Raw genomic sequence first — 13422 nt, 5'->3', positions numbered from 1 at the left:
CACCAAAATATCTCTAAATGGCACTGCTGATAAGTGCATCATAGACATATGGCTTTCTATACCTCGCTGTTCACCCATAACACTGTCGGAAGCCAGTACATCTGGACACTTGATTGCTGCTATTGTAATCATGATAGAAATAATTGACCAAGTGTCTTCGCAGGAGACCACACGATACTACAATAACAAACTCATTTCGAGCTCATCTGCCTTCTAAGTTGTCGCCAAACTGGCACTCTGCTGTATTCTAGATGGGAACCGCATCTGATTTTGCCTGCTTGGTCTCCCCAGGAGTAGTCTCGTCCATGACCTTGCCAGTGATGACGCTGCTATCTGCAAAAGCTGCTGTACCCTCGAATTTCAAGGCGATTTCTTCGAGAGGAATACCCTTTGTTTCCACCCAGGTGAAATAGATAATAACCAGGAATACGATGTTGTAAGAAGCATTGATCAGATAAAATTTCCATCCCAGGTCGGCCATAGCATAAGAGAGGGAGAACGAAGCCATGAGTCTAGTCATGCGGTCAGTAAATAATTTGTGGCTAGATTAGCCCGCTATTTCTCACCCAAACCCACTGTCCAGCAGCCGGAAAATAGCGATTCCGGTAGTGCGCAGCTTATATTGCGAAATTTCAGTAGGATAAAGACTGGTCAGCGGCGTAATGGAAAATGCGTAAAATCCTTGGAACAAAAAGATGAAGGCGATAGTGCCGTAGATACCAGATTTGTTTGTACTTTCTCCGAATGCTACATAGATTAGTATAGATATTGCTTGAGGTGTAAGAGACTTACTTTTGATCATTCCACCCACACAATAAAGCGACACAATCATTCCTGCTACACTACCGAGAGCTTGTTTTCGTCGACCGATGAAATCAAGCATATAGCTACCAATACAAGCGACAACAAATGACCAACAACTCAAGATAACATTGATCTGCGTCTTTGTCTTAACGTCGGTGATACCAGCTTGAGTGAGAATCTTATCTAGATAAAACCTATTGCGCTGTATTAGTCCCATATTCGGCTTTGACGGAAAGATATATATCACTTACGAAACAACAAAATTGCCAAAAGAATTGATCATAACACCAAAGGTACAGAGTATCACTAGTCGCTTCATGTTCGCTGGTGTCGATACAATCTCTCTCCAAGGATTATGTCGGGAGGTAGCTTTTTCGGCGGCTAAAGCACTCTCGATTTCTGCAAATGTAGCCAAAGCGATTTCTGATTCAGGATTTCCGCCCCCTTGAGTGATAATCAATACTTCCTTGGCATGCTCATACTGACCCTTAGACACTAGCCAGCGAGGCGACTCTGGAATGAAAGGGAGAAGACACAAGGCAAGTAAGCTCGGCATGACTTGTAGTATCGAGGGGAGTCTCCAAGACCACGTTGATTGGATATTCTGGCTACCATAGTTGATAATGGCTGATACGAGACTGCCGACGTAAAAGCAAGAGAAGAAAAACCCTAGGATTCGTCCACGAGTAACAGCAGGTAGAAGTTCACCTAACAATGCAGGTGCTGCCGCACTAGAAAGCTGTGAACCGAGTCCCACAATTATTCGCGACACGATAAACATGCCTATATTCTGCGCGGCGCTCTGAAGCGCGATACCAACAAAGCAAATAAGGGCGGAGAATAGGATCGCCCTTTTTCGGCCAAAGGTATCCGGAAGGATTTGCAAGAATGGAGTCGCTAAGATCGCTCCCATCCAAGAGGCGGCATTGTTAAGTCCATTAGTCGCGGTATTGAGGTGGAAATATTCCGTATAGGAAGGCAAGATTTGTAGTCCATTCATCACCGAAGAGTCGTAACCGAGGGTCTAATTCATAATGGTTAGTATATATCGCGGCTCCGAGAAGAAATAGGGTTTTAATGGTAGATACTTACAGCAGAATTAATGACGGCCACGGCTATGACCACTACTGTGAACACCTTAGTGTTTTTGCTGACCAGGTGTGAGACATATTGAGGCTGGAATTCTGCCATTTGCGACAGGGAGTTTGCTACAAATTCTGAGGAAAGAAAGCACACGAGAACTGACGTGAGAAATACTCCTCCACGTATGCAGGCATCATTAAATATAAACCCCGTTGGTACCGCCAAAACATGTTTATGAATCTCGAAGCTTGTTATGGTATACCGGCTGTTCAATAGCACCCAGGGCAGTTTATCAGAGCAACGAAAGATAATAGTTTTTCGAAGATCAAATTAAACTCGTGTGATTGGATAGAGAGTCAACTCAACCGAACTCGCCCGTGATGGAGTAATAGCGTTTATAAGATAAAGACTTCAAAGGGTCATGGTAAGCCAATGGTGACCAACCCTTTTATGGAGCTCGTTGCGAAACCCAGCCGATACTCGACCGCGTCGCAGCCAACCGACAGCCAATTTTACTGAGTAATGAAGAGGGGAAACTCCGATGAAGCCCTGAACCGATTGAGTTTTGACAGATAGAAAGTATTTACAGGACGGCTACTGTCCTGATAGGACTTCCTCGATGAATTTGTGGCTTTTGACTATCTTAGACCTTTCTTCGTCTCGCTTTCTTTCTGAGTTTGTCATCCCTAAACCTTGTCCGTTTCACAACAGCGTACTCCCGTATTTGCATAGCCTGAGATGCCTGGTAAGGTCAAGACCTGGCCTGCATGGCGGGAGTACCCTTCCTATCAGGACTCTTGTCAACCCAAAGACCAAGACTATGTCCAATCCAAGAAATCTGTCCTCCAGGAATATGGCGCTGATGCGCTCAAGTCAAGCTGGCTACAGGTGTGCCACGACCTCGAAGATATTTCGATGGACATTGCAAACAAGCAAAGCAGCTGTATACCCATATTCCACGCCAAGGATATCCTCGATGAAGGGTTCTCCCAAGACCAAGTACAACAGATCAAGCGCTATGGTTGTTTTATTGTTCGTCAAATCATCCCACAAGAAAGCGCGGCTCGACATTATCAGGAGCTAAAGACCTATATCACGGAAAATCAAGCTCAAATTCAGGCCTGGCCTACTAGTTCCCCAAGTATGCTTCTCCTATATGATTCACCAACCCAGATTGCGGTACGAACACATCCTAGCCATCTCAAACTACAGCAGACATTAAATAAACTCTGGCATGACGATACGGGAAAGACAATCTCAACACCGTTATTGTATAGTGACGGAGTTCGTGATCGCCCTCCTAATCAGACATTCCTTGGCCTTGGCCCTCACATCGACGCGGGAAGCCTTTGTCGCTGGGCGGATTCAGATTATCGAAAAGTCTACAAGAGGATATTCTCAGGCAAACCGAGAGAACATGACGCCTTTGACCTCAGTGTACGAAAACACGCCAATCAGTTTCTTTATCCAGGGCCTGCTCATTCAACAGTGTTCCGGTCTTTCCAAGGATGGACCGCTCTAACCAAGGCAGCACCAGGACAGGGGACCATACTACTCTATCCCAACGTCTCTACCGTGATTGCATATATCCTACTCCGGCCATTTTTTCAACCTCCAACCGATGCGGAAGATATCCTAGACGCCAGCAAGTGGAGATTCGATGCAGAAGGCAGTTATTTCCCTGGAACTTTCAAGGAACAGAGTCAATATATCAGTAGGACATCTCATCCGCACCTACGACTAGAAGATTGCCTTGTTCATATACCATCTATCCAACCAGGTGATTCCGTTTGGTGGCATGCAGATGTGAGTTAAGACCTATATATAGGGAACAGGAAATCTAACACTGAACAGCTCTGTCACGCAGTCGATCCTGACCACGATGGTGACGAAAATGCTTCCGTCATCTACATTGGCTCCTGTCCAAGTACGCCTGTCAACCAAGCTTACATTAAAACCCAGCTTCAAGCCACGCTAGCTGGGAAGCCGCCTCCCGACTACGCCGAAGGCCTAGACACGGACGAGACACAATTCAAGGGATATGTGGGACACCAGGGTCTCTCGGAGGAGGCTCGGGGAGCACTGGGCTATGGCCTCTAAGGGTACCAGACCTAGGTTGACAAGGATCTTGCCACCAGAGGTGCAGTGCTCGCCGATGATATAGATCCCCCTTCGATACTGTCCAACTATAAAATCTCCAAAAGTACTTACTGAACGCTCGAGCAATAATTCCAAACAAGCTCCGTCCTCCTGTAGAGCGCCGTATCTCTCTGCTCGGTTCGTCAGTACATTACTGACGATAATTTTGAGGACGGAGCGGGATCGATGTGCCAGGATTTATTTTATTCCCACCACGTTACCGATGCTTTTTGGGAGAAGTTTCAAACACAGGTCAGCCGAATGATAATTACATATGAACTGCGTTGGCTGTGACCGCATGTAGCCGACTGCAGCCAGGCACCAGGATTACGGCTATCTCAAGAGGGCTGAGGACTCCCGAGCTGGCGAATATAGTCCGTCTGCAAGCGGAGACGATACACAGGCCCATCAGGAGCGGATATGCAAGGACAGTATCCGTAAGCAAACCCTAGTGATGTTAAGCTTTGGGGCCTGAAGCCAGAACTGTACCAAACTCCCGTCCGTTGTGTGATGAGTCTAGTTCGAAAACGGGGGAGCCTTACCACTGATGCCTGGTTTCCAGTCGTTTCAATAATATTATTCGCAGCGTTAATACCGAGTTTGACCAGGAAGTAGCAAAATTAAGCAAGCAAAGTGAAGCCGATGCTTGCGTAACGACACCACAGAGCTCGTTCGCTTCGACTGCTCCAGCCCCCAAATGTCGCATTGCCCGGGGTCGGATTGGTGCTGGGCGATCACCGCCTCGTATCGGCTAGCCGTGTTTGTCGAAGTCTAAGCACCAGATCAAGTTGAACCGTACGAGTACGAATAATAGTGCTAGGATAGCTTGTAGGTGCGACGTTCACAAGCCATGTTGGGAAATATCAACCTGGAAAATTTACTTGTTTGATACTAGATAAGATGTACTAGGTGAGGCGCGTCGATGGAGATACTCCATATGCCATGCTGCTCCCCTGATGCTCAGCCTTGATCGTATGCTGTTTCAGGCAGCATCGTTTCGTTAAACAAGATGGGTTGAATATACGATTGTGAATTGCTGGGCAAACGTCCTGAGTAGGAGGTATATGAGTGGCGATGAATCCTACCTCTACTCTAGCAAGATTCTTGCAGAAACAACAGTCAACCACATTTCACAATTCCTAGATCACTGGACCTTGACACCAACATCCAAAATCATATCATCAAGACATCAATACTCCAAAGTTGCGCCTCCATCGAAATGGTTATCAAATGCGAAGCCTCTGATGCCCCCGACGCCCTCTGGGTATACTGCCCATCGTTCGAAGCGGCCATCCTGTTCTCAGTCCTCTTCGGTTTAACGACAATCGCACACATCACACAGGCCATCATCTACCGCAAAAGGTTCGCCTTCGTTCTGATCATGGGCGCCATATGGGAATGTGGGGGCTACGTCTTCCGCACATTGGCTGTGACACAACAGAAGAACTCGGCCTTTCAAATTGTGCAACAGCTGCTCATTCTCCTAGCGCCTCTCTGGATCAACGCGTACATCTACATGTTGTTGGGTCGCATGATTCATTTCTTCCTGGTGGACGATCGAGTCTTTGGACTGCGCGCTCGACGCATCACCAAGTGTTTTGTGTGGTTCGATGTCATCGCATTCTTGATTCAAGCTTCGGGTGGCCTGATGGTGACTCCTGAGGCATCTGTAAAAACACAGAAGTTGGGGTTGAATATTTATACTGCAGGTGTGGGTGTGCAGTTGTTTTTCCTGGCCATCTTTACGTCTCTTGCCGTCGGGTTTCAGCGAAGACTCAAACAACAGACACTGTCATTGGCCACCCGGCAAAGCGACTCCGATTCAGAATCTCAACTGCAAAATGATATGCCGCGTGAGATCCCGAGCCCAGCGCTGGCCAAGAAGTTATTGATCCTGATGTACGTCGTCATGGGATTGGTCATTCTGAGAAACGTCTATCGCCTGATCGAGTTCTCCACTGGTGTCGACTCCACCATTACTAAGCACGAATGGTACCAATACGTGTGGGATGCCGCTCCCATGTTCCTTGCTTCGTTGGTGCTGAACATCGTCTATCCTGGCAAGATTTTGCAAGGTCCAGGGGCAGATTTCAGACAGGAGGACAAGGCAATCAAGATGGCCAAGAAGGAGAAGAAAGCGGACAAGAAGAGAGAAAAGCAGGAACGCAAACTTGGGAAGTACACTGGTCTGTAGGATCAAGCTTGAGAGTTCTTGGACACATGTGCCGGCTTGTTGTACTATGAATACCGCATTGTCGACCTCATGCTGACCCGACCTTCTCAGAAGATCGTTGATGGTGGAAATGGTCCGTTTTGAAAAGATTTGTATTCCATGCAAGCGTGGCGTTGGTTGAAGGTCGAACAATGGTCAGAGTAGTGGACAATAATAAAGAGGCATGTAAGATAGAAAGGAGCAGTGTTTGTTCCATTCAATGATTGTGCATTTTTGACTAGACATAGTTTCTGGATCCAATATAAAGGCATTGGGGTTAAATGCGGAAAAGACTTTCGGCTTGCATTCCACCAATGGGTCCCGCAAAACCATGTATTGTGGTGCCATGATCGTTGTCCCTGGTGGCTTTGAACCAGAACAGGATACCTTTTTCAAGCCAGCAAAGACGTACCTCGAGTAGATTCGTGCGGTAGAAGCCAAATGCAGGGGTGCACACGCAGAGTCAAACGCTTGGAAACTGTAACCAGGAAGGGACTGTGATGACGCTGTCATTGTTTGAAGGGCAGATCTAACCCTGCTGGTGCCACCCTGATGATTGACTCTGGTATCGATGACAGCTTCACCACTCCTAAAAGGTTTGCTTGGATGTCAGTGGATGTCATCGACAACTTCCCAGCATGCACGGATTCCACTGCTTTTCGGGATTGGACTCCGAAAGGCTCGAGATGAACAGGATGCTGATTCTGTTGTTCCATGTAACCCACAACGATCTTATGCCAGATCGAAGTTATCGCCTGCTGTCTACCAAACGCCGTTGCTACCCTCAAAAATCATATGGCATATATTAAAACACGCTGATATAGTTTCCTATTCTCTCCTTTTGGTTTTGGGCAATGCATTCAGCGATCCAGGTGATGTTCCGGATTTCCTGGTGATGTATTAGAGTGCGCTTGCCAAAGCCAATAGTGGAACTTACCTGTTCTCTTAGCTTGACCCAGGCATATATAACTGCATGAGTAAATTGCTGTGTGAAGACGAGTTTGGATAATTCCATTTCCTTCTGGTAGAACAAGTCTTCAAGAGACTTGGATTCCCCGCCTATGCCACCAGACATGTTACCGCCCCCGGCACCGCTGCTCTGGTTGAAACCAACTTCATCAAAGAATCGCTTGTAATCACCAACACCGCTGACAGCAAGACCCACACCTTCCAGGTCTTCAGCACGGGAGAGCATCAACATTCCTTCAGGGTAAAGTTTTCCCAATTCAGGGTACAGCTTTCTTCGCTGCTCCTTGTTGAGTTCTGTGCCGAAGGAATTGATAGTGATGTTAATTGCTCGTCGATCAGCTTCGAATTCGAGAATTTCAGACATGATTTCCCCCGTCGGAGTCATCGCCATCTCTGGGTCATTGTTGACAAAGTGGTGAAAATCTTCCAGGTAGTTCTTGTAAAGCGTGTTTCGAACAATCTCAATATTTAGCTCGTCCAAATCTTGATGGCTCAAACTGCCTTTGAAGTATGGAGCCAGCGGCGTCTCGATCAATACTGAGTTGTACAATTCCTCGATATTGGTGGCTACACAAAGCACAGGCATAGTCTCAAACCAACCCAAAGGGTGGCATCTCTCTAACAGCTCCTTGGTGTCCCGTTCGTGCAACGTTCCGGTGATGAGAAGGGCGACATTGTCAATCATGTACGAATACGTGAGATACTCCATGAACTTGGATAGAGAGCCAGTCGCTTGTCCCTGGAGATATCTGAAGTCGGAGACTAACTTTTCGGTGGTCTTATTGGCGAGTGCAGATGTGGAGGGGTTGGGAGGTAGTGTTGATAGAGCATCACCATATGCAGGACCAAGCTGGAGTTTTACATCGTCGATCGTTTCGCACTGAATGAGCTGGGACTTTATTAGAGGGAAGCCGGTATAGATGTCCGTGGAGACATACATTGCTGTAGTTTGAGCCAGTCAACAGGCTGTTGCGGTACCCGCGCACGATACCTTCCAGGTAGCCACCATTGACGTTAAACAAAAGTCCTGGAGGTCATGTTAGCGACAGCAGTTGTTTCGAGGAGTAGCGGATGGCATACCCTCCATATTGCAGACCGGGCTGCTTTCCTGGACACAGACCAAAGGTTGACGCAAAACTGAACTATTCAGGGAGTTTCAGGTGTTTGGGGAGGCTTGCAATCGTCAAGTTGAGGATGTTTATTTGAGTGCAGGCAGGCGAATAGATCAACCGGAGCTGCATCCAACCCAGTTGGAGAGGGCTATCTTCGCCGCTCTGTCAGGTCACGTGGCAAGTCTGACACGTGATTGAATCGAATTCCTTGGCAATTGCGGGTCCAGAATTTGCAGCTGCAATTTTTTGGAGAATCGCTGAAACTTCTCAAGTCCTCTTGTCAGTGGTTCAAAAGTTATTCTTTTTCCAGGACAGAGGTCGCTGCTATCTGTAGCGTATGAGTATTTGATATAACCTCTATCTCTTACTTCGCATCCATTGGCGTGCTATAGCGCATTATTTGCCAGCATGACTCTCCTTATCCTCACCGAAACCTCCGCCGGTTACGCTCTGCTCAAAGCAAAAGACAAAAAGCTTCTCAAACGAGATGACCTTGCCTCAGACCTCGTCGGTGTCGAAAACGTTACCTCGCTACTCAAACTGAAAGAATTCCAAAAGTTTGACAGTGCGGCTGCGGCTCTGGAAGAAGCTGCTGCCATTGTAGAAGGAAAAGTCACACCAAAGCTCGCTTCACTTCTTGATACACTCAAAGATGAGAAGAAAATCTCACTCGCTGTGGCCGATCCAAAGTTGGGAAATGCTATTGGAAAGCTACCTGGCTTGGACATAAAGGCTGTTGCTGACTCCACCACTGCTGACCTGTACCGAGCTATTCGAGAACACCTACCCTCGCTGATACCTGGCCTGCTGCCCGATGATGTGAAGACGATGTCCTTGGGTCTTTCGCATTCACTTGCAAGACACAAGTTGAAGTTTTCGCCAGACAAGATCGATGTCATGATTGTCCAAGCCATCGGGTTACTGGATGATCTAGACAAGGAACTTAACACATACGCAATGAGAGTCAAAGAGTGGTACGGATGGCATTTCCCCGAAATGGCCAAAATCCTTAACGACAACCTCGCATATGCAAAAGTGGTATTGAAAATGGGCATGCGCACAAATTGGGAGTCGAGCGACCTGGCTGAAATCCTGCCTGAGGAGATAGAGGCCGCTGTCAAAGCTGCTGCAGATCGATCAATGGGAACTGAAATTACCGAAGAGGACCTTGAGAACATTCAGAGTCTTGCCGAACAAGTGGTGCAATTTACTGAATATCGAACTCAACTGGCAAGTTATCTTTCGGCAAGGATGGCAGCCATTGCCCCCAACTTAACGGCACTTGTCGGCGACTTGGTCGGAGCACGATTGATCGCTCATGCGGGTAGTCTGATGAACCTCTCCAAGAGTCCGGCTAGTACCATTCAAATTCTTGGAGCTGAAAAAGCCCTTTTCCGTGCTCTCAAGACAAAACACGACACCCCGAAATACGGTCTACTCTATCACGCATCACTGATCGGTCAAGCATCGGGGAAGAACAAGGGCAAAATGGCTCGTGTGCTTGCTGCCAAAGCTGCATTGGGTTTGAGAGTGGATGCTTTACAAGATTGGGGCGAAGATGAAGCCGATATTCCTGAAGACGAGAAAGCTGCACTTGGTCTAGGTGCGAGAGCACACCTCGAACGAAAACTGGCAGCACTAGAAGGCAAGCCTCTCAAGCCAAGAGGGGTGGGCATCGCACCGAATGGAATTCCAATTACACAACAACCCAAATGGGAAATAAAGGAGGCCCGAAAGTATAACCCGGATGCTGATGGGCTTGCTGGTGATGAGGCACCGGCGAAGAAGGAAAAGAAGTCGAAGAAGGACAAACTTATCGAAGAAATTCCAGAAGTGAAAATGAAGGATCAAGAAGATAGTGATCCAGAGGCAGAGTCTCAACCAGATGAATCCATCGACTCCGAGGAGACTGCTGCGATTGTCCCAGCCAGCGTCAATGGCGTCAATGGCGACTCTGAGAAGCTATCCAAGAAGGCTTCGAAAGACAAGAAGAACGCTGCCAAGTCCGAGAAGAAATCATCGAAGAAGTCGGTGGAGGAGCTTGCTGCGCTTGCTGGACTCAGTGTCTCCAGATACGAGCGAAAACTTGCACGAGGTGAGATTGCATTCTCAGAGGATGGTACGCCATCATCTATATCAAAGAAAGAGATCAAGAAGGAGAAGAAGAAGGCGAGCAAAGCCGAGGTCAATGGTGAACTCGACGGCACTAAGAAGCGCAAGCGGTCTGAGGATGATGCCGAGCCTACCAAGTCGGAAAAGAAAAAGAAACGGAAAGAGAAGGCATAGTCGTGTCAATGTCGTGCTCCTATCGTTTTGATATTTCCTGATCTTTCTTGCATGGCGCCTGGCTGGAGTTTCCTGGTGGAGAACTGGACTTGGGGGATGACTTGTTGAACCGGACGAAAATGTACAAATTCAGTGGTTACTGAGAGAGCGGCTCATAGTTGGCTTACTTCGCACATGAGCGTGGTATTGCTATCAGCTAGATACGAGTAAGTAATTTACGTCTACAAAGCATCCTGAGATTCGTGCATTGTGAGGCTATTCTTTACTTTCCAGCCCAATTCGTTCATTCTCCATCTACATCATTCTCCATCTACACACATAGGGGATTGTAGACATGGTGGACACCGCTGTAACAATCATCAATCTGGTACTTCTTTAGGCGCTCACCGCCCAGAGCCGGCGGGGCGAGGGAATATATTCTGCCGGTAGTATATTTCTTTCCCTCGCACCCAGCACCAGAGTTAGTTCAACTGAGCAATAGTAGACAAATTCACGACCGGTGCCAACTGCGCATGCTACGAATGCCTAGTCCATAGGTGCAATTGTTCTGCACTCGAGTGTTTGACTCAACACATACACATAATATAGTGACGGTCGCTCTATAAACCTCGCCATCTCGCCAGACCGTCGAAATGAAAGTTCGTGCCTCACCCCACCCACCTTTCTATCAAGACATATGCTGAACGTCGCTAGGTGCTCGATCCTCAAGCAGCATTGCTCACTACACCAGAAGTGCATCAGTTCCTGAGCAGTAATCCTCCTCGACCGAAGCAGCAGAAGATTGGCACCTACAAACCAGTTGACCTAAACAACTACAATGTCGTTCGGGATGATGTACGTGGCCGGTCTGCCGCACCACAAGACAAATTCTGATATGCGTGCTTCCTAGTTTCAACACTACGTTACAACGACGGTCCCATACATCTCCGCGATCTCCAATCCTGAGGCTTTTATCCAAAGCATTGTACCCAAACTCCGTCGACTAGGTTTGACCAAGACCGAAGCCCTGATGCTCATCAACCTGGGCGTGGGAACACAAAGAAGCGGAAGCCAGCAGCTGAATTCTGGTGCGGCTGCTCCGTCTGTCAATGGAGATGGCATGGCACACGACGAAGATATGGCTGAAGAGGAACCGGAGCAAGATGATCGACAACTACTCTCACTTGTGATCGAGGAGCTGGATGAGAGATTTCCTGGTGATGAAGGGTCGGCCAAAATCGACAACATTCTGCAGGTCATGAAAGATTCTTACAACACTGCAAGAACGATCAATGGAGTTGCGCATCCGTCGAATGGGACATCGAAAACATGACCCTCTCTCTCTGACTACATGAAATACCACGCCCCAGCAGGCATTTATGGATCTCGGGATCGTGATCAAATGCCGATTTCCAAACAACCGTTTGAGAGACCATGCCTGCAACCACAAAGGGTGTGTTACGTTTCACGCGCGACCTCACTCCTAAGTTTTCATGGCCAAGAAAGACATTCGATCGTGGAGATCCAGAAAATTGTTCGGAAGAATTGCTGTCAGATGGCGCCACACCTCCCAAGTGGGATTTAGTTCGAGTTACACGAGCAGAATCCTTCGAACTTCCAAGCTGACATTGACAACTGCATGTGTGATTAGTTGAGTTGTCAAGTCACGAGAAATAATTTGGGACGCTGGTCTCTGGAGTCTGGACGAATATGAGCAGCCCCCTTGGCCCAGGCCCCAGCAACCAAAGCAATGCGAGTGTGAAAGGAGGAGATCCAGACTGTCATTGGGTAAGATCAAGACCTCTTTCAGGCAAACACGTGATGAATCAAATCCTCTGAAGGAATAAGCATCATCCATGCTGTCATGGAAAATGTTCGCCTCGTTCATGCAGCTCGAAAATGTTACACAACTGAATGATGTTGCCCTGCAGCTGATCGAAACTCCAAAAGTTACCTATTTTTAGGTCCTCACTGGAATTGCGAACATGACTGACCGTGCTTAAGAAGAAAGTCAAACCGTGTTCAGCCCCCAGTTGTGGGGAGCTGGTTCGAGGAGGAAGCGAGAAACGGTACGGGAAGAGGAATAGTTAATACGCATTGACCCCTTTTTGAACCGCGAAGGATTGCTATCACACGCGTCTAACTAACTAAACAGTCCCTTGGGGTGTTTTTTTAATCACACAAGCTATGAATTTTCCTGATCCTACCACATATGGAGTGTGTCGGAGGTCTCTCGATGTCTTTGACCTTATTGACGAAATTTCATATAAACATGCTCCTATGCGTCTGAGTAAATTATGGAGACTGTTACCACCCGTACCGTGCGAATGTGTTCAAAGATATCCGACCTCTGGCTTCCAGTTAAGGCTACAAGTGCAAGTATGACACATACAACAAGAATTTCTGCAATTAGATAATCTTAAAGACATCTCAACGACCCATGTCAGACCCTGTCCCTTATCCATCTAGGGCGTGCGAAGTGGCTCAATCTCCACTAATTCCGTTTCAAAATGGTGGAACGCTCTCGCCTGAGAATAAGCCTGACCCTGCCCTAGCGCTTCAGCCGCATAATTCTTCTAGTCCTCATCTAGGACTAGTTGTAGTGAGAGCTCGTGCAAGCATTGGCGGATAGATTCGTGTCTAAGCCTTGTGAATCCGTCAATTCGTGTCGACCAGTTGGATTAAACTACGAGGTAACTTCTCTGGGTATCACTCCATCTCGTAAGGCCTGTACTCGTAAGCCAGGGGTGGTCGCAACTTGGAAGGACGGGAGGAATGTGCCACTGGGGTTCTCTGATCATCAGCCCAAACGTTTGACTTTTGTCGATACGGCAATAA

General features: G+C 47.6%; 6 protein-coding genes across 6 annotated transcripts; 4 read left to right on the top strand and 2 right to left on the bottom strand.

Annotated features, from left to right (window-relative positions):
• Positions 1-247: 247 nt before the first annotated feature.
• On the bottom strand, positions 248-1995 carry LTR84_001099 (uncharacterized protein; the record flags this gene model as incomplete). The annotated part of the gene is made up of 5 exons (XM_064844725.1): positions 248-512; positions 567-747; positions 793-998; positions 1056-1828; positions 1897-1995. 5 exons carry the CDS (start codon positions 1993-1995, stop codon positions 248-250), a joined length of 1524 nt encoding a protein of 507 aa, XP_064712585.1.
• A 630-nt stretch (positions 1996-2625) lies between these two features.
• LTR84_001098 (uncharacterized protein) lies at positions 2626-3987 on the top strand (the record flags this gene model as incomplete). The annotated part of the gene is made up of 2 exons (XM_064844724.1): positions 2626-3693; positions 3742-3987. The coding sequence occupies 2 exons, from the start codon at positions 2626-2628 to the stop codon at positions 3985-3987; spliced, it is 1314 nt and encodes a 437-aa protein (XP_064712584.1).
• Positions 3988-5245: 1258 nt separating this feature from the next.
• On the top strand, positions 5246-6220 carry LTR84_001097 (uncharacterized protein; the record flags this gene model as incomplete). The annotated part of the gene is made up of 1 exon (XM_064844723.1): positions 5246-6220. The coding sequence occupies one exon, from the start codon at positions 5246-5248 to the stop codon at positions 6218-6220; it is 975 nt and encodes a 324-aa protein (XP_064712583.1).
• An 823-nt stretch (positions 6221-7043) lies between these two features.
• Positions 7044-8294, bottom strand: VMA6 (H(+)-transporting V0 sector ATPase subunit d; the record flags this gene model as incomplete). Its single annotated transcript, XM_064844722.1, has 4 exons — positions 7044-7127; positions 7176-8096; positions 8146-8234; positions 8288-8294. 4 exons carry the CDS (start codon positions 8292-8294, stop codon positions 7044-7046), a joined length of 1101 nt encoding a protein of 366 aa, XP_064712582.1.
• Positions 8295-8727: 433 nt separating this feature from the next.
• NOP58 (Nucleolar protein 58) lies at positions 8728-10605 on the top strand (the record flags this gene model as incomplete). The annotated part of the gene is made up of 1 exon (XM_064844721.1): positions 8728-10605. The coding sequence occupies one exon, from the start codon at positions 8728-8730 to the stop codon at positions 10603-10605; it is 1878 nt and encodes a 625-aa protein (XP_064712581.1).
• A 632-nt stretch (positions 10606-11237) lies between these two features.
• On the top strand, positions 11238-11917 carry LTR84_001094 (uncharacterized protein; the record flags this gene model as incomplete). Its single annotated transcript, XM_064844720.1, has 3 exons — positions 11238-11243; positions 11299-11439; positions 11495-11917. 3 exons carry the CDS (start codon positions 11238-11240, stop codon positions 11915-11917), a joined length of 570 nt encoding a protein of 189 aa, XP_064712580.1.
• Between the last annotated feature and the right edge of the window lie 1505 nt (positions 11918-13422).

The sequence above is a fragment of the Exophiala bonariae genome (assembly GCF_035927105.1).
Source record: "Exophiala bonariae strain CCFEE 5792 chromosome Unknown scaffold_1, whole genome shotgun sequence".
NCBI lineage: Eukaryota > Fungi > Ascomycota > Eurotiomycetes > Chaetothyriales > Herpotrichiellaceae > Exophiala > Exophiala bonariae.
The sequence above is the reverse complement of the archived record's forward strand: the minus strand, read 5'-3'. Positions and strand labels throughout refer to the sequence as shown.